The sequence below is a fragment of the Bos javanicus genome, chromosome 9 (genome assembly GCF_032452875.1).
Source record: "Bos javanicus breed banteng chromosome 9, ARS-OSU_banteng_1.0, whole genome shotgun sequence".
Lineage (NCBI taxonomy): Eukaryota > Metazoa > Chordata > Mammalia > Artiodactyla > Bovidae > Bos > Bos javanicus.
In genome coordinates this window covers 70,291,063-70,311,393 of record NC_083876.1, presented here as the reverse complement: position 1 = coordinate 70,311,393, position 20,331 = coordinate 70,291,063, and the positions used below count along the sequence as shown (strand labels likewise).

The following is a 20,331-nucleotide window of genomic DNA, read 5'->3' as shown; positions in this document are numbered from 1 at the left end:
GAATACTGGAGTGGGTAGCCTATCCCTTCTCCAGCGTATCTTACCATCCCAGCAATCAAACCAGGGTCTCCTGCATTGCAGGTGGAGTCTTTACCAACTGAGCTATCGGGGAAGCCCATTTTGGTTGCATACATGGAATATTTAATATTGTCTTACAGCTCTCTTGGGTTGTTTTTTTACTCACCTTAGTCTTTCTCTCTTTGTTCTTTGAGTTGGGAGATTTCTAGAGATCAGTCTTCAAGTTCATTGCTTCCTTCCTCTGCCATCTAAAGTTGCTGTTGAGCTCATCCTGTGAACTTTTAATTTAGTTACAGTATCTTTCAAATCTAGACTTTCTATTTGGTTCTTTTTTTGTGTTTTCCTTTCTCTGATGTTATTCCTTATTTGTTCACTCATTTTTAGCTTATTTATCTTTATTTTTTTAAATTTAATTTTATTTTTAAACTTTACATAATTGTATTAGTTTTGCCAAATATCAAAATGAATCCATCACAGGTATACATGTGCTCCCCTATTTATCTTTAATTGAACATCTTTATTTAGCTATTTAAACATGTGTATGTCTGTTTTTAAGTCTTTGCTAAATCCAGCATCTATATCCTTCACAATAAATTTCTGCTTCTGAATACAGGTCATAGTTTCCTGTTTCTTTTCATGTTTAATAACTTTTGGTTGAAAATTGGCCATTGTAGATAATATATCGTAAGCAACTCCAGATTCTGTTCTTCAGAGGATCTTTGATCTTTTTTAATTGGTCCACTATTTACATTTAGATTCAAAGTGTGTAATCTATTTCCCCTGTGGTGTGCAGATGCTGATATTTATGACAACAAGATTATAGAAAATTCAATGCAATCAGGCAAAGATTCCAGCACACTGACTGACTGGTATCATTTTGCTGAACATCCTCGGAAACATTCACTATAGTGAGAAGTTTACACCATAAACAGAACTTTGAGGAGATTATTAGGTTATTTAAGAAAGATAACTTTTAAAGAATTGGAAATAATTAATTTTAAAAGTGCTACTATCTTTTTGAAAACCAAATTGTCATTTAGGTGATTATTTTTCAGCTTTAAGATGGGTTACATTTCAATATTAGAAGAAACTGTGTAACATTTGTGGTTTGTGTGCTGTATTAGAGTTGGTGGAACATATACTTTTTTAAGTAAAATATCTCCATTTTCAGGGAGGATTAAGCACCAGGAATGAAATGTGTCTCTCATACCTTCTTTATTACCCAAGAATTAATCTTACTCGATGTGCAAGTATCCCAGACATCATGGAGCAACTTCAGTTCATTGGTGTTAAGGAGATCTACAGGCCAGTCACGTAAGTAGTAAATGGATTTCATGATGGGGTACGGGTGGGCTTTATTTTCATTTTAGATTCATCACCATGTTATGGGATTCCTTTATGTGCTGTTCTATTTGATTATTTTCAGCTGAGGCGTCCAGGTGACCATCTTGTTTGATATGTCCAAGGTCTTTCAGACTACTCATAGGTTCTCTAGTTTTCTAGGAAGACCTGAAGGATTCAGCATGTAATTATATTCATGGGTCCATGGGGTCGCACAGAGTCGGACATAACTGAGCGACTTCACTTTCACTTTCAACACATATTATAGTGAGACTATAAAAAATGAACCAAAGGAAAAAATACATGAGGCAAAATCCACAGGAAACCAGGTACAAGTTTCTAAGGCAAGCTTTCAAGAAACCCCTTCCAGTGGAGTCTCACAGAATGTGCTTAATTCTACCAGCAGCAAATTATGACAACACAGATGAAGTGTTGTCAATTGGAGAAGCTCATTAGAGACTCAGAATTCAGAGTTTTTATTGGGGGCTGGTCACATAGGTGCTTTCTGCTTGGAAAATACCAAAATTCCAGACTCCCAGAAGGAAAGCAAGTATTCAACATAAGCAGCATCATTTATACAGACAGTCTAGGTATGGTAAATTATGCTTATCATTTAGAGAAAGTTCTATGTTAGTAGAGAAAATTGTTTGCTATTTAAGTTCCCTGATGTCAGCCTTCCAAGCAGGTGTTCCTAGGATGTCAGTCTCAGGCTTGCTGTGTTAATTCTTTCTTCACAGTTGTATATGATAGGAATGACTTATGGCAAAATAATAAACAAGATAAATATTATTCTTGCTCCCTTGAGATTGTATATTAGAGAGGGTAAGAAGTAATAAGCAAATATACATATAAGATTTCAGATATTGAAAGATGTTATGAAAATAATTGAGACAATGAAGGAAGTGTGTTGTTGTTCTCAGCTGGGTGGTTAGAGCTTATCTGGGGAGCTGTCTTAGTCCCTTTTGTTTTAACTACCACAGATAGGGTAGCTTATAAACAATAGAAATTTGTCTCTCACTGTTCTGGAGGTTGAGAAGTCCAAGATCAAGGTTCTGGCAGATTCAGTGCCTGCTGAGGACCCAGCCAGCCATCTTTTCACAGTGATCTCCCGTGGCAGAAAGCTCAGGGGAGCTTTCTCAAGCTGCTTCTATAAGGACACTAATCCCATTTATGAGGACAGACTGTTCCAAAAGACCCACCTCCTAATAACATCACCTTGGGTGTTAGGATTTCAACACGTGAGTTTGTGGGGCGGGGCGGGGACACAAATATTCAGTCTATATCAGAAGGTGATGTTTGAACAGAGACCTAAGTGTTGAGGAGCCAGTCATGGAAAGATCTGCAAGTATACTCTGCAGAGAGAATGAGGCCAGCATGTTCAAAGAACAGCAAGAAGGTGAGTTTGGCTGAAGCAGAGGGAGATATGGTGGGCAATAAGTGGGAGGTCTAAGAGCGAGGGGGACCAGACAGTGTAGGACTTTATAGGCAACAGAAGGACTCTGGGTTTTAAATGCAAAGAGAAGCTCTTACAGGATATGGTGCATGTATGCTAGTTGTTTGGTCGTGTCCAACTCTGCAACCTCATGGACTGTAGCCCACCAGGCTTTTCTATCCATGGAATTTTCCAGACAAGAGTACTGGAGTGGGTTGCCATTTCCTACTCCAGGGAATCTCCCCAACCCAGGGACTGAATCTGAATCTCTTTTGTCTCCTACATTGGCAGGCAGATTCTTTACCTTTGTACCACCTGGGAAGCCTTCTTATAGGATCAGTTCAGTTGCTCAGTCATGTCCAGCTCTTTGCGACCCCATGCACAGCAGCATGCCAGGCTTTCCTGTTCATCACCAACTCCTGGAGCTTGCTCAAACTCATGTCCATCAAGTCAGTGATACCATCCAACCATCTCATCCTCTGTCATCCCCTTCTCCTCCTGCCTTCAATCTCTCCCAGCATCAGGGTCTTTTCCAATGAGTCAGTTCTTTGCTTCAAGTGGCCAAAGTATTGGAGCTTCAGCTTCAGCATCAGTCCTTCCAATGAATATTCAGGACTGATTTCCTTTTGGATCAACTGGTTTGATCTCCTTTCAGTGCAAGGGACTCTTAAGAGTCCTATTATAGGAAATAGATATTCAAAATGTTAATTTAGCCACTATGTTGAGAAAAGACTCTAGGAGGGCAAGATTAGAAATAATATAATTAACCAGGAGATTTGTGATTGTCCAGTTGAAAGGTGAGAGTGACTTAGACCAGGATGGTGCCAGTAAAATTGGTGAGAAATGGTTCCAATCAGATTACCTTTTGAAGGTAGCCCTCACTGGACTTGTTGATTAACTGCATCTCTGGGAGATGGTGAGGGAAAGAGAAGAGTAAAGGAAAAATAATGATGTCCTAATGGTACAGGGAAACATGTTTGAAAAAGAAATTGAGAATTATTATTATTATTATTAATATTAAGTTTGATATAGAAAAAAAGGATTTTATCCATTATTAAGCAGTACCACAAAGAAGAATTAGGATGGCTGGTAGAAAGTTTGAAGTGTAGATTTTATTCTTATACAAGGAAGAATTTTCTAATGATTAGGATTTTTCTAAATCAGTCAATTACAAAAGGACTGATGTAATTAGGCAAAAGTGACACATAGGTTTTTGAGGGGGTGTATTTAAGGAAAGATTAAATAAACACTTAATGAGGACGTGGTAAAAACATAGATCTGAAGGAGAATATAATTATGGCCTACTTTTTGTTCCAAAATTGTATAGGGATTATAAATTAGAAACTGCAAACACTCTTCTTTTTAAATTAAACCCACTATTCATAGATACGTTCTACCGAGTTCCTATTCAGTCAGCCCAATGACCACCATATCAGAGGTCTGTATCTGCTAAAATACAAATAACAAAATGCTGATATAAATTAGGTTGTAGCTTCTGAAGTGTTTTCACATACGAAATTTCAGTTAATTTATTTTCACACAGTTTTATTAGGTAGAGCAGTATTTGCAGTCCCAGTTCAGAGAAGGAAAAATGGAAACTAAAGATTAAGAATCTGTTCAGCTTCATGGATTACATAATCAATGGGGAAGGTGGGGTTTGTATTGTTGTTGCTATATATGTGCCTTTTTGTTCATAGTGACTACATTGCGAACAAATAAAATGTCAATAAAACGACACATAAAATGTCACTCTAGAAGCACTAGGAAGTAGTCTTTTTAAAATATCAAGATTGCGTGTTTCTTGCATGGATGTTTAGTCACTTCAGTCACATCTGACTCTTTGGTACCCTATTGACTGTAGGCCATTGGATTTTCCAGGCAATAATACTGGAGTGGGTAGCCATTTACTTCTCCAAGGTATCTGCGGGACCCAGGGATTGAACCCAGGTCTCCTGCATTGCAGGCATTCTTTACCATCTGAGCCACCAGGGAAGTCCATAGTGCTTCTTACTAAGACTTAAATGGGCTTCCCTGATGGCTCAGACTGTTCAGGAGTCCAGCTGCAATGTGGGAGACCTGGGTTCGATCCCTGGGTTGGGAAAATCCCCTGGAGGAGGGCATGGCAACCGACTTCAGTATTCTTGCTTGGAGAATCCCATGGACAGAGGAGCTTGGCAGGCTGCAGTCCATGGGGTCGCAAAGAGTTGGACATGACTGAGCACAGCACAGCAAGACTTAAATAGCTTTGTTTTTTTCCCTTCAGAATATTTTTAATGTATTGGCTAGACACTCCCTAATCAAGAGAACGTTGGAGAGAATGTTAGGTGAACATTCAAAGCTGTGTATTTACAAGATGAACAAACTGCATGCTATGATCCAGTTACTTTCTTTTCTGCTCAACTTGTATGAAGCCTCAAAATGCTTATCTCCTGTGTCCCAACAAGCTTTGTCAGTGTCCACTAGTTTGATCTCCTCCAGGAAATACTGAAGTTGGGATTTTCATCACTTAGACAGGGAGAATTGCTTCACAGAACAATACTAGTTTTGAGATGTCATTGCCCACATAAAAAGTTTAACTACATGTTTAAATATATTTATTCTACAAAAATATGAATGAAAAAGAACTTCTGTTATAAGTACATGTTTGGACTTTAAATCAGACTTTTAAGTTTAGTTCATCATCAGTTCAGCTCAGTCAGTTCAGTTCAGTAGCTCAGTCATGTCTGACTGTTTGCGACCCCATGAATTGCAGCATGCCAGGCCTCCCTGTCCATCACCAACTCCCGGAGTTTACCCAGACTTATGTCCATCGAGTCGGTGATGCCATCCAGCCATCTCATCCTCTCTCATCCCCTTCTCCTCCTGCCCCTGACCCCTCCCAGCATCAGGGTCTTTTCCAATGAACGCTTTGCATCAAGTGGCCAAAGTATTGGCGTTTCAGCTTTAGCATCAGGCTTTCCAATGAACACCCAGGACTAAACTCCTTTAGGATGGACTGGTTGGATCTCCTTGCAGTCCAAGGGACTCTCAAGAGTCTTCTCCAACACCACAGTTCAAAAGCATCAATTCTTTGGCACTCAGCTTTCTTCACAGTCCAACTCTCACATCCATACATGACCACTGGAAAAACCATAGCCTTGACTAGACTGGACCTTTTTTGGCAAAGTAATATCTCTGCTTTTGAATTTGCTGTCTAGGTTGGTCATAACTTTCCTTTCAAGGAGTAAGCGTCTTTTAATTTCATGGCTGCAATCACCATCTGCAGTAATTTTGGAGCCCCCCAAAATAAAGTCTGACACTGTTTCCACTGTTTCCCCATCTATTTCCCATGAAGTGATGGGACCAGATGCCATGATCTTAGTTTTCTGAATGTTAAGCTTTAAGCCAACTTTTCCACTCTCCTCTTTCACTTTCATCACACTGACATAAATATTATTAAAGGCCAAAGCAACAAGGTACTGGGAAAAAGATAGAGAAAAGGTTTTGGGTGCTTTTTTTTTTGTTTTGATTATGAAAATATTGCTAATTTGGTTTTAGGATACAGTATTGAACAGGAATATATAACATAAAACCTAGAATCTTCTAGTTTTGCTTTTAATGTAAGGACTATTTAGGTGCCCCATTTTATTTTAAAGATTCTGTAGCAATTTTAGGATTAGAGGATACATTGGGAGAAAAATAGAGACATGTACATCCTGTCTCAAAATTTGTGTGTTGTGGAGGGTACAGTTTTCCTCTGCCTTCTACAGATCTGGCAAGGCTTAAGGAAAAAGTAAACCTCCCTAAGATCAGATAACAGAATAGATAATGAGTTTAGATAAATTTGTATTCCCTGCTGGACAATACATCAGCACTCTCCATGTGGTTCCAGTGAGGTTTATGTGATGGGAAGTTCCTGCTTCATTTGTTGTCTTTCTTAAAAAACAAAAAAATCAGGAGAGGTGTTTTTTCTATTCTCTGCAGGAAAAAAAAAAATCACTTTATGTTGATAAGGTGTTAAAATCACATAGGCTTATTATAGAGCATTTAGGTAATGCATAAAAAGGTTTTAAAAGAGAGGAAACAAACTATCACTCAAATTCTGTTAGAAACAAATAACACTGACATTAATTGAATTGGAGACATTTTTCTGTATAGGTATTGATGCAAAGATGAACAGATCAGGGTTGTGAAAAGTCTTGCAGTCGTGTCCAACTCTTTGCAGCCCCAAGGAATTCTCCAGGCCAGAATACTGGAGTGGGTAGCTGTTCCTTTCTCCAGTGGATCTTCCCAACCCAGGGATTGAACCCACATCTCCTGAATTGCAGGTGGATTCTTTACCAGCTTACCTACAAGGGAAACCCAGATCAGTGTTAGAAAGATTATAATTTGTGTACTGCTTTAAGCAAAAATATTAAAATTTAATTTTGTTTAAATTTATCAGAAGACTAAATTAAAATTGAATAATTGTTGAATAAATAAACGTTGTTTTTAATGAGAAGAAATAATATTGTATAAAGGAGCTCTCAGATGCTGAGAAAATAGGTCATAAAAGGTATTAACATTTTTTTAAACACTGTATTTTAGTTTTAGATCATAAAAATGAGAACATTCACACTTTCACATTTTCTCCCAACCTCCCTTTTTGTACCTCCAAATATTTATTATTTATATTAGAATTTTCATATTCTCAAGATTTTTAATTTTCACCTTTAATTCTGAAACACAATTTCCACAATATTTATTGCAGCTTTTATAGATTCTGTGATAATCCCTAATCTTCATATGATTTCTGCATTTCTAAGGGCTTCCCTGGTGGCTCAGACAGTAAAGCATCTGCCAGCAATGCGGGAGACCCAGATTCGATCCCTGGGTCGGGAAGATCCTCTGGAGAAGGAAATGGCAACCCACTCCAGTATTCTTGCCTGGAAAATCTCACGGATGGAACCTGGTAGGCTACAGTCCATGGGGTCACAAAGAGTCAGACACAACTGAGTGACTTCACTTCTACTTTATTAGGTGCTTTAATTTGTCTCTTCTGTATTTTGTCCTTAGTTACTTAATCAAGAAGGGCTTCCACATGCTTTATGTCCTTTATGTTTGGAAATTTCTGTATTTATATTTGTGCAGCATTTGGTTAGATATAGTAATTGGGACTTAACTTTCACTTTTCGCTTTCATGCATTGGAGAAGGAAATGGCAACCCACTCCAGTGTTCTTGCCTGGAGAATCCCAGGGATGGGGGAGCCTGGTGGGCTGCCGTCTGTGGGGTCGCACAGTCAGACACGACTGAAGCAATTTAGCAGCAGCAGCAGCAGCAGTAATTGGGAATCATATTCCGCCCCCCGCCACCTTCCGAGATATCTTTGGATAAATGGGCTCATTCTTCCTCTACCTGTATTTGTAAGTTCACTTGAACATATTTCAGTGTTGAGTATATGAATCAAAATTTTTGGAAATACAAAGTGTTTTACATATTTAACATATAAATATTTACATATTTTCTGGAAGTATATGTATTCACTTCTTTTTTTCATTACAAGGAAATTTTCTTATGTCTACAAACTTTTTTCTAATCTATTTGGGATTTTTCTCAAGAGTTTCCCTATTATTTTTCAGAAGTGCTCTTCTCCCTCTTGCTTTTTTTTTTAAAAAAAAAACATACTTGGTGCTAAATTTGTTTTGTCTAAAATTTATTTCCTTTGGTCCATCTCCTTTTTCATCTCATTCTGTTGTTTTATCATCCTGTATTTGAGCTCTTGTTTAATCACATTCATGTTCTTATTAAATAAACATAGCATGAAACACTTGTGGAAATTCTCTCCAGTATACTTGGTTTATATCATCTTCTAGAATAGATTTGTTTGTCTCTCCCTCTCTCTTTCTTTTTGTCTTCACTGGATATTGAAATAGTTGAAATGTGATATTATTTCCTTTCACCCTAAGTTTCATGGTTGTTTGGCCATTCCTTCTTTTTGCTGAGCCAGTTCTGTTTAAAACTTCTCTTTAGTAAACATAGGTGAGGTTTTGACTACTTTCTAAGCAAATCTGAGTGTAGTTTGCTTTCTCTCCACACCACAGTTTGAGGTTTGGGTGAGATAGATAGATAGATAGATAGATTTTTTTTTTTTTGGAGGGGTGATATATTTTATGTGGGCTTCCCTTGTGGGTCAGCTGGTAAAGAGTTCGCCTGCAATGCAGGAGACATGGGTTCCATCCCTGGGTTGGGAAGATCCTCTGGAGAAGGAAAAGGCTACCCACTCCAGTATGCTGGCTTGGAGAAGTCCATGGACTATATAGGCTATAGGATCGCAAAGAGTCAAACATGACTGAGCAACTTTCACTTGTCCACTTGTTCATATTTATGTACTTTCTTTTTTGTATTTTGAGGGTAAACGGCTCTGTGTGCAGAGGTGTGACTCTGTTCTCTATATCACAATACAAGGATGATTCCTTCCTCAGATTTTATTAAAAATCTATTAGAGGATGTTTTCTAACTGGTTGGAGCTGACTGCCTTTCAGTAGAGCAATGTCCCAGGCCTTAATATATCAGTCTGCCAAATCTGTTCCATCCCAGGGATGGGTTCCATCAGCTCACAAACCTCTGCTTCTGTTAGGGAGATTCAACTGTGCTTGATCCTTCCCAACTTCATTTACTCAGAGAGCATGGAGAGGGTTAGGAGTTGTGCCTCATTAAGTCAGATTTCCTGGTTTCCTTCTTTAACAATTTGATTGGTAAAAGTATAGGTTGTATCTTTTTTGTCTGTTGATACATTTTTATTTCTTGTTTGTTATTTATTTATTTAAGTCAAATTGCTTGAGATAGAGCTTACATCCAATTAAACGCCCTTTTGTTAAGTATGGGCTTCCCAGGATGTGAGAGTTGGACTGTGAAGAAGGCTGAGTGCCGAAGAATTGATGCTTTTGAACTGTGGTGTTGGAGAAGACTCTTGAGTGTCCCTTGGACTGCAAGGAGATCCAACCAGTCCATTCTAAAGATCAGTCCTGGATGTTCTTTGGAAGAAATGATGCTAAAGCTGAAACTCCAGTACTTTGGCCACCTCATGCAAAGAGTTGACTCATTGGAAAAGATTCTGATGCTGGGAGGGATTGGGGGCAGGAGGAGAAAGGGACGACAGAGGATGAGATGGCTGGATGGTATCGCTGACTCGATGGACGTGAGTCTGAGTGAACTCCGGGAGTTGGTGATGGACAGGGAGGCCTGGCGTGCTGCGATTCATGGGGTCGCAAAGAGTCAGACACGACTGAGCGACTGAACTGAACTGAACTGAACTCCCAGGTGGCTCAGTGATAAAGAACTCCCCTGCCAACACAAGAGATGCAGGAGACATGGGTTCAATCCCTGTGTCGCAAAGATCCTCTAGAGGAGGAAATGGCAACCCACTCCAGTATGCTTGCCTGGGAAATCCCATGGACAGAGGAGCCTGGTGGGATACAGTTCCTAGAGTTGCAAAAGAGTCGGACAAGACTGAGCAACTGAGCACACACGTGTGCTAAGTATGCTGTTAGAAAGTTCTCTGATGTGTTCCCATGTTTAACCACATCACAGATGAGCTCTAGGGCATTTTCATCACCACTAAGACTTCTGTCACACCTCTGGAGACACCCACCTCCACACAAAGCCCCAGGAAAGCATGAATCTGCTTTATGTCACTATTAGATTGATCTTTTCTAGATTTTATGAACATAGGATCATATGGTATATACTCTTTTGTGCCTGGCTTCTTTCACTCAGAATGTTTTTGAGATTCATCTATACTGAAAGTCGTCTATACATATATATGCATGTATAAATTTGTGTGTATGTATGTGTATCACCAATCCATTCCTTTTTATTGCTGAGTAGTATTCCCCAGTGTGTATATACCTAAAATTCCATTTATCTGTTCACCAGTTGAAAGACATTTGGATTGTTTCCAGTTTGTGGCAATGATGAAGCAAGCTGCTATAAACATTATTGTATTCATCTTTGTATGGACATACGTTTTCAATGTCTGCTTTAATACCTAGGGGTGGAGTCCTTGGATTGTACACTAAGTCTGTGTTTACTGCACTGAGACTCTCCCAAATAATGTACCTTTCTACATTCTCACTGGTAATCTGTAAGATTTCCCATTACTTAGCAATCTTACCAGTGTTCTCTGAATTTTCTGTATTTTGAATTTCATCTATTTTAATGTGTATGCAGTGGTATCTTACTGTAGTTTTATTTTCCATTTCCCCTGTGACAAATGATATTGAGCCTCTTTTCACGTGCTGATTAGTCATTTATATATGTTCCTTTTTAACTGTTCAAATTCTTGTCCATTTAACTGAGTTACTTTTTTATTATTGATTTATAAGAGTTCTTTATAATTTTAAAGAGTTCTTTGTACTTTAGATATAAATTCTTTGTCAGGTGTATGTTTGTAAGTAGTTTTTTTTCTGGTCTGTGGCTTGATTTTAATTTTTTAGCTGTATTTTTCTGAAATCCATTTTATTATTTTTGTTTGTTTTGTGCTTTTGATATCCCATGTAAGAAACTGTTGCCTGCCTAAGGTTGTGAAGATTTTCTCTCTCTCTTTTTTTTTTCCCCCTAAAAGCTTTATAGTTTTAGCGTTAGGTTGAAGATCCATTTTGAATAATTTTCTGTTTGTTGAATTTTCTGAGGTTCATTGTATTTCATACAGACATCAAGTTGTACAAGAACTGTTTGATGAAAAAAGCTACTTTTTTCCTATATAATTACCCTGAAATGTTTGTTGCAAATTATTTCACCATATATTGACAATTTCTGGACTCTGAGTTCTGTTCATTGTGGTACATGTTTAGCTTTACTATAATACCACGCAATTATTATTATCGTTTTATAGTAAATCTTGAAATGAATGTGTAAATCCCCAAACTTTGCCATTTTTAAAAAAATTATTTTGGATAGTCTAAGTTTATTTCATTTCTGTACATTTTTAAATCGACTAGCCAATTAAATTATGCTCATAAAGGAAAATTACTCATCAGTATTAAATCCTTTATTTTTATCAACTAAAGTGATATATAAATAATACTCTTCAATATATATGTGGATCTGGGTATTTAGACACTGCCCAGATGTGCAGAAATGTAATGGTTTTACTTTCTAGAACATTCCTAAATTTTTAATAACTAAGTCCCAGTCCCAGTGAGAACAGAACTTGCTACTTGAACATTATCTGTTTCTGGTTTAGATTGTAGTCTTTCAAGGAAAAATACTTAGGATAAATATTTACTTTTTCAGGATTACTCCTCATTCTGTCTTTTCCTTCTCTTCTCTCCAGTGGTAATCAGCAAGTGTGGTGTAGGACAGGCTGGAAGGTTAGGAAGTTTGTTGGTATGACGTTATAAAGTAGGAGCCTGAACAAATTTAGTAGGAAGGGAAAGGAGACAATAAAAATGGGAGAAGATGCCAGGTTAGGGAGGTTGTGACACTCTCCCCACCCAGCCTGTCCTGCTGGCTCCAACATAAGGTTCATTGGGCTTGCCCTTTTAAAAATCCTTTTCTACATACTTATAATAAGTAAAAAAATGTGTTTACACCTCTTCTGTAACTTGATACTGTGAAATCTCAAACGGATGCTAATTTGTTCTAGCCGTAAAACTTTTTTAAGATTTCATCTATGTAATATACAATACATTAGTGGTAAAAAAAAAAAAAAAAAAACCCCACCAGTCAACGCAGTAGAGACTGGGTTCGATCTCTAAGTCAGGCAGGAAGATCCCCTGGTGGAGGGCATGGCAACCCACTCCAGTATTCTTGCCTGGAGAATCCCATGGACAAAGGAGCCTGGTGGGCTACAGTCCATGGGGCCACAAAGAGAAGACACGACTGAAGTGACTCAGCACACACGCGTTCACTCTTACTAGCAAACTGCAGAAAACTTAGGGAGTTAGCAGAGAGTCCAGTGCCCCCTTGTGGTGGTTTAGGAGATTACAGGCTGATGCTCTCCCGCGCACCCCCAGCATTTTCCTGGTTATAAAGTAGATTTTTCCTTTTTTCAAAACAAATACCTTATTTCCTTGAAAAGTAAATTTGCTTTTTAATGTTTGATTTAAATTTACTTTATGGGAGGCTGTAGTTGCTTCAGTTGTGTCTCTTTGTGACCCCATGAACTGTAGCCCACCAGGCTCCTCTGTCCATGGAATTTCCCAGGCAAGAATGCTGGAGTGGGTTGTCATTTCCTTCTCCAGGGGATCTTCCCCGTCCAGGGATGGAACTCACATCTCCTGCATTGGCAGGCGAGTTCTTTACCACTAGGACCTAGCTTTTAGTATATTTTAAATAACATGGTATGTAAATATAATGGGCCCCTTTCAAGTTAGATTTTTACTTTAAACAAGTTTTTACATGTACAAATTTTATTTTGTACTAATTCTGGATTGTACCTCTATAAGTCTCCACAGAGTATTTAATTTACACTGTTATCAATTTTAGGTCATTGCTAGATCTGTTTGCTGCAGTGTGATGGCATTTGCTCATTCTTTATGGAACTTTAAGGTCTCTGCAAAACACTGCATTTAAAACTCAACAAAGATATATTGACTTTGATTAAAGAAAAAAGGTTAAGAATAAAGAATATTAAGATCCTTGTATATAACCTATTGTATTATTCATTATCTCACATTAAAGTACAGAGGAAATGTTTTCATTTTAAACATAAAAAATTTATCTTCATAACTCTAAAAGATTAATAAAGAATGTTTAATTTAATTAAAAAGATAATATTAAATGTGCCTGATTAGGTTATGTGTGTAAGAGAGAGAGCTGATATGACATAATTAAATGAAGAAATTATGAAGATCAAATATTAAAAATGTAGATTCCTCAGCTGGAGGTTAATTCGTTGCTAACTATTGAAAATCGCTGGAACTTCCTCTTGGGGTATTAAGGGAGCCGAATACCTACCAGTTACCCGTGATAATCTCCTGGATGGTCCATAGAACAGACCATGCAAATTTTTGAACTACACTTAAACACTTTTCCTTTTTTCAAGAATCAATAATATAAAACTTATATTTCTTGGACATTTAACATATATTTTTCTTCAGCAGCAAGTAGAAGCAGAGTGTATCATCTCTAAAATATTTTTTCCTCAGTGAAATTTTAAAAACACTGGTTCAATTTTTTTAAAAAACATGTTGCTACTTAGGCAAGCAAAAACAGGGCAACCAGCAGTGGTCAGGCTTTTCAACAGTGTGGACTTGAAATTTCCATTGTTGTTCAATATCTTTTGATATTCTGCAGACTTCTTCATTACACCATTAGCATGGTAGTCTTCAGAACTGAATTCCTATCAGTTATATTGTTAACCAAAGCCAAAACAGTTATGTGAGGAATTGTGGGACTCCAGGGAAGCTTTCTAAGTCAAAACTATTGGTCTAAAGGTAACACTCATCTGCTACTAAACTGAGAAATTTTCTTTTAAAAAATGATTTCTTATTTTATATGTATTTCTTCTAGTAACTGCTTAAGAGTTCATTAGTACTTTCAATTAGGTTATCTATGTGTGTGTAAAAATGAACTAGTATGAAGTCTGTTTTAGAATACAGTAACCCCCACTCCAGTACTCTCGCCTGGAAAATCCCATGGACAGAGGAGCCTGGTAGGCTGCAGTCCATGGGGTTGCTAAGAGTCGGACACGACTGAGCCACTTCACTTTCACTTTTCACTTTCATGCATTGGAGAAGGAAATGGCAACCCACTCCAGTGTTCTTGCCTGGAGAATCAATGGGACGGGGGAGCCTGGTGGGCTGATGTCTATGGGGTCGCACAGAGTCAGACACGACTGAAGTGACTTAGCAGCAGCAAGTCCCCTACATACAAATGCATTTCCTTCTGAGAGTGTATTCATAAGTCCAATTTGTTAAGTCCAGCAAAGTTAGCCTAGGTACCCAGCTAACATAATTGTCTATATAGTACTGTACTGTAATAGGTTTATAATACTTTTCACACAAATAATATGCAGATAAAAAACAAACATAGAAAGTAAAGAAACATTTTTAATCTTACAGTACCATACCTTGAAAAGTGCAGGAGTACAGTGCAACAGCTGGCATACAGGGGTCTGTTTGCATCTTTTTGCATCTTTAAAAGCTCACATGTAGGGGACTTATGGTATTGAAAAGTAATGGAAACACAAAATGCTTTTGTTCTGAATATAACTCATTCTGGTTATTTATTTTATGTTCAGGACCTGGCCTTTCATTATCAAAAGCCCTAAGCAGTATCGAAACCTTTCTTTCATGGATGCAATGAACAAGTTTAAATGGACTAAAAAGGAAGGTCTTGCCTTCAATAAGCTTGTCCTTAGCCTGCCGGTCAACGTGAGATGTTCTAAGACAGACAATGCAGAGTGGTCGGTAAGTCCCACTTTGTTTTAATCTTCAGGGAAAACAGATACTGCATCTTACCTGAATCCACAACAGATAACATGAAAGGAAGGAACAGACAGATATCCACAAATTCAGTTGTCTTTTGATAAGTCTGAGAATTTTTCAGTGATTACGTAGATGCCCCAAAACTCCTGATCCCACTTCCTTCAAAGAAGGAAGTTTATTGTAAAACTAAAGTTGGGATGAAAAAGGAATAAGGTGGGATGAAAGCTTCAAAATGAAATCCAACAGAGCATGTTTTATCTCTTCTTTCTCAAAGGTGTGTCTGACCCTTTCTCCACGTTCCTGGGAATCCCTAGGATTCTGACTGCCTGGTGGACAACTTCAGCATCCGTTCCCCCTCTCCCACCCTTTTAACCCCTGCAGAAGTGCAGGGGCTGAGCAAGCTTGGCCGCAGTCCTGCTCTTCAATCACACACTCAGTGGCTTTGTTTCTGCTCTTTGCTTTTCAGATTCAAGGCATGACAGCATTACCTCCAGATATAGAAAGACCGTATCAAGCAGAGCCCTTGGTGTGCGGAGCTTCTTCCACTTCCCTGCGTGGAAATGTCTGTCTCGAGCTGCTCCTGAGCTTCGTGGTCCTGGGCAGCTCACTCAGCACCAGGAGCTTGTGGCCGTAACTCTGTCCTGCTCGGAGACCATGGTTTTCCGTGATCTGAGCCTGACATTTCACGTGCTGGTTAAGGACATTTATGGGGTGTGAAGGATGAGGGTGAAGACCTTGGAGACTTCCTTTCACAGGTTCCCTTCCTCCTGTCCCCTCTTCCTTCCCAGGCTTCCTGAGAGATGTCCATCAGGTTCTCATCTTTTCCTCAGAAATATCTGGTAACATGTATGAATCGTTCAGTAAAGCAAAATTGACCTTACGTAACCTCTTTAAAAAATTGGACAAAGTCAAGTAGAAGTAAGACTTTTTTATCTCCTGTATTTCATTTTATTGAAATACTTGTTGCTATTTTACTTTTTAAAAATTTTGATTTGATTTCTATATTCCTCTTTTAAATGTTTTCATCTTAAAGGTGTAAATGGAGGTACTCTCCATTCCAGTGTTCTTCCTCTTCACTGCTCTTTGGTGTGATTTCCGCAATGGAACAGTGGTTCCTCCTACTTTCTTGTAATATCCGGTTCTGTCCTTTTCTGTGAATTATCCATGGGCCCCTGACCTCAACACTTTCTGATGGTGCCCATTCTAGTCTGCTCATTCACTTGAGCCTGAGTCCAAACTACCCTGAACCCATCTTTTTTTCCCCCTTCCTTGCTCAGCACTGGCCAGGTGAGTTTTTCCTTTGAGCTCTGTCACTATCCAAAAAGAAAGAGGCTATAGAAAACACAGCCATGGTACATCACTGATTGTAGGCTGAGGAGGAAACGTAGCTGGCTGCAAACTCAGTGCTGTGAGGGGTCTTTTGTGAAGGTCCAGGACAAAGGCCAGAGGGTGTGAACCAGCTGAGGAGGATGTGAGGTCCTCTCTGACCATGTTGGGTATCACACGTGTTGCATACTGGCTCGATTTGAGTCACAGTTGCTATTGTAGATTTATTTTTATATTAGTTAATGAACTAACTTTCCAGAATAAAACTGTCACCAGTCCTGTCACCTTTTTTTGTTCTTTTGGTATAGATCAGCCAAATCTTGTCTTGTGTCTTTTGCTCATTGTCTTAAGCTAAGTTTGTTTGATCATATTAATAAACTAAATGAAATTAAATTTTTGTGTGATATCTTGTATACTCCTTGAGAGAAGCAAATGGTTCAATACTGCCCGATTTGCCAGTCACATCAATTAAGAGTGTTGTATTTTTCCATTTCATTTTAAAGCCGTTTCTCCCCAGCAAACAATGTCTTAAACACAAACTATGCATGTGTGTGTGTTTAGTTGTTCAGTATGTGTGACTCTTTGCACCCTACGGACTTAGCCTGTCAGGCGTCTTTGTCCATGGGATTTTTCAGGCAAGAATACTGGAGTGGGTTGCTATTTCCTCCAGGGAATCTTCCCTGTGCAGGGATCAAACCCATGTCTCCTGCATTGCAGGTGGGATCTTTACCACTGAGCCATCTGGGAAGTCCCAACACAGACTATATTGTTTTTTAAATAAATATTGTCTTTTGGAGTTTTTCCTTCTTGATTCTTTGAATTTGTCCACTTAATGGAATGTTTGTAATACTTATGAGGAGTATTTTACTGTTAAGTTTAATTCTTTTTCATAAGTGCTATATCAGATTCTATGGTTTTCCATCCAAATATTTATATAATATGACCATCCCAAACACTCCGTATTTGAAATTTCATGTTTATTTTTAGTTCAGAATTTCTGAATCTGAGATGTCAAAGAAAAATGATTTCCTTTGGAAATTGTGTAATATTTCATTTGTTTTCATTGTTCTTGGTAAGGAAGCTGAACATACTGGCTAGAAAAGGATACACAACTTTTGGAAACTCAAATTTTTGGAGCCAGGGGAAATCTATTTTTCCAGTCAGTGTTGCTAAGAATAAAGCAGGTATTCCTCTCATAGGAATCCTCATGAATGAATATATATATATATATATATATATATATATAATATATATATATAATTTTGAAGCACTGACTCTTTGAAAATTAGGATAGGTTATCTGTTGTATTCAAATCCAGTATAGTAAGGTGGTATTTTATAAGCAGAAAGTGGTCAATTGAATAGACTCATGGCAGCATCCCTTATCCCTTGGGCCAGAGGAGTGTTCCATGGAAAATATGAAGAGCTATGGAAAATTGCTACAAATTTTAAAAGGCTTACTGTTGCACTTCTCAGTCTTGAATATATGACTGTGTATTGGAAAGTTCAAGTTATGTAGTGTGAAACATTTCCCAAACTCATTGACCACTTGACCATGTTGTCTTGGACCGACGTTCCTCAAGGAATAAGCTTTGGGACATGTACTTTTCCCAGCAGAGCATGTCCAGGTTTATGCAACAATTTTTCTAAGAATTTCAAGCTGTTCATGGTGAACTGCAAAGCATAGCCCAACAAACATGGGCCTTCCGCTTGTGTTCACTAGTCTGTTCCTAATTTGCTGTTCTATTTTGCCAACACACTATTTTTTATTAACCTAGAGTTAGTACAATTTACAGAGAAATAGAAAAGGAAATTTACATTTTTAAAAGTGAAAAATTCACTAAACTGAATTATGTGGCACGAATGAAATATTTGAGAAGTATTGACAAATAAGGCTATATATTTTTGAGAAGTTTTAGACCTATGCTGCTGCTGTTGCTAAGTCGCTTCAGTCGTGTCCAACTCTGTGACCCCATGGACTGCAGCCTACCAGGCTCCTCAGCCCATGGGATTTTCCAGGCAAGAGTACTGGAGTGGGTTGCCATTGCCTTCAAGATGGGATTGATGTAATGCAAAAAATTTTTTTTGAAAATTGGGAGGAGTTATTCCATATTGCAAATATAGAATGCAAGTCTGATTTGAACCAATTTCTCTCTTAGTGTTTTAAAATAAGCCCATTAAATATTGACAACCAAAATAATTCCATATATTTGTACAGTGCTTTGAAATTTGCAAACTGCTTTCATGATATTTCTCAGTGTTTAAAACTGCTTTTCAAGTTGAGTACTTGTATGCAGAAAAGCTAACAGATAGCATACTGTACTGCAGTAATCATTGGAGACCTAAGTTTCAATCACTTTACAAACTACACATGTATAAATTAAATCTAATTACTTGCACTTAGTAAGCTTTGTTTTCCTACTGGTAAAGTAGGAATAATAGATTCTAACCTTATGAAGTTGCTTGTGGATTAAATGTGACAATCAAGAAATAGCATCTGGCATAATGAACTGTCAATGTTAGTTTTCTTCCTCCCTTTGCAAAATCTCCAGTTTAAGGTAAACAGTATCTGATAACAAATGCAGATTTTTCTCTTCTCCTTACAGACATAATCAGCTGAAATTTGACTTTAACCACTTTTACTAAGTGAATGACACTTGTCAAATGAATAGTAGGTCTGAGTGAATTTGGCAGTCGTGAGTTCATGCTCAGTTGCTAAGTCGTGTCAGACTCTTTGCGACCCCATGGACTGTACCCGCCAGGCTCCTCTGTCCATGGAATTTCCCAGGCAAGAATACTGGAGTATGTTGCTATTTCCTTCTCCAGGGGATCTTCCTGACCCCGGGATCAAACCCACGTCTCTTGCATTAGCAGATAGATGGGTTATTTACTACTAAACCACCAAAGAAGCCTGAATTTGGTAATCACTCCCTCAAAATTTTTTTATTGACTGCCTGCTTGTTAGGTTTTATGTTTCTGAAGAGCAAAAATACTATGTTTTGATCTTTTATTTCTGAAAATAATGTGTTCTCATTGAAACTAATGATATTTCAGAGTTCAAATGCACTGTTTCTTGTCTTTTATGTGGTTAGTTTTTAAGGTGAATAGCTTTAAAATTCTACACTATTTTTTATTGCTTCATGAAAATTTTTCTTCCATATTTGATGACAGCAACTTCACTTAATCTTGAGAAATTACTTTATAATTTGTCTTTTCTTATCAAGATATTTCAGGAAAAATATGTTCTTCCAAATAATTCTACTAAATATAATATTCTGTTAACCAAAATTAAGGAAAAGATAGGGGAAATAAGAATGGGGTGGGAGAGGTATCCATAGTAACGAGAAAAGTGTTTCTATTCACCACTAGAGGGCGCTCTGTGCATCTGTTTGTCAATCCTGTCCGCTCTGGAGCAGGTTTAAAAGTGCTGCTGCTGCTGCTGCCAAGTCGCTTCAGTCGTGTCCAACTCTGTGCGACCCCATACACGGCAGCCCACCAGGCTCCGTCCCTGGGATTCTTCAGGCAAGAACACTGGAGTGGGTTACCATTTCCTTCTCCAATGCATGAAAGTGAAAAGTGAAAGTGAAGTCGCTCAGTCGTGTCCGACCCTCAGCGACCCCATGAACTGCAGCCTACCAGGCTCCTCTGTCCATGGGATTTTCCTCCAACAACCTGATCTGAGCCTTCACATCTTGGATTCTACTTCCTTCCGTACTACTTTTGTTTTTGTTCATTCTAAACTCAGTTACCTGAAATTTAAACTTTCTTTTTGTGAGTTTAGCTCTGGGATCAATCTTAAGTTTTTTAACCTCTTACTGTAATAAT

General features: G+C 38.1%; 1 protein-coding gene across 2 annotated transcripts in view; it reads left to right on the top strand.

Annotated features, from left to right (window-relative positions):
- MOXD1 (monooxygenase DBH like 1) overlaps positions 1-16,900 on the top strand; it is a 97,439-nt gene extending 80,539 nt beyond the window's left edge. For both annotated transcript variants that reach the window (XM_061428005.1, XM_061428004.1), the window contains 3 exons: positions 1,190-1,332; positions 14,995-15,163; positions 15,648-16,900. In XM_061428005.1, the coding sequence (XP_061283989.1) occupies positions 1,190-1,332; positions 14,995-15,163; positions 15,648-15,815 (480 nt within the window). In that variant the 3' untranslated portion in view covers positions 15,816-16,900. The remainder of the gene's footprint in view (positions 1-1,189; positions 1,333-14,994; positions 15,164-15,647) is intronic.
- Positions 16,901-20,331: the final 3,431 nt, after the last annotated feature.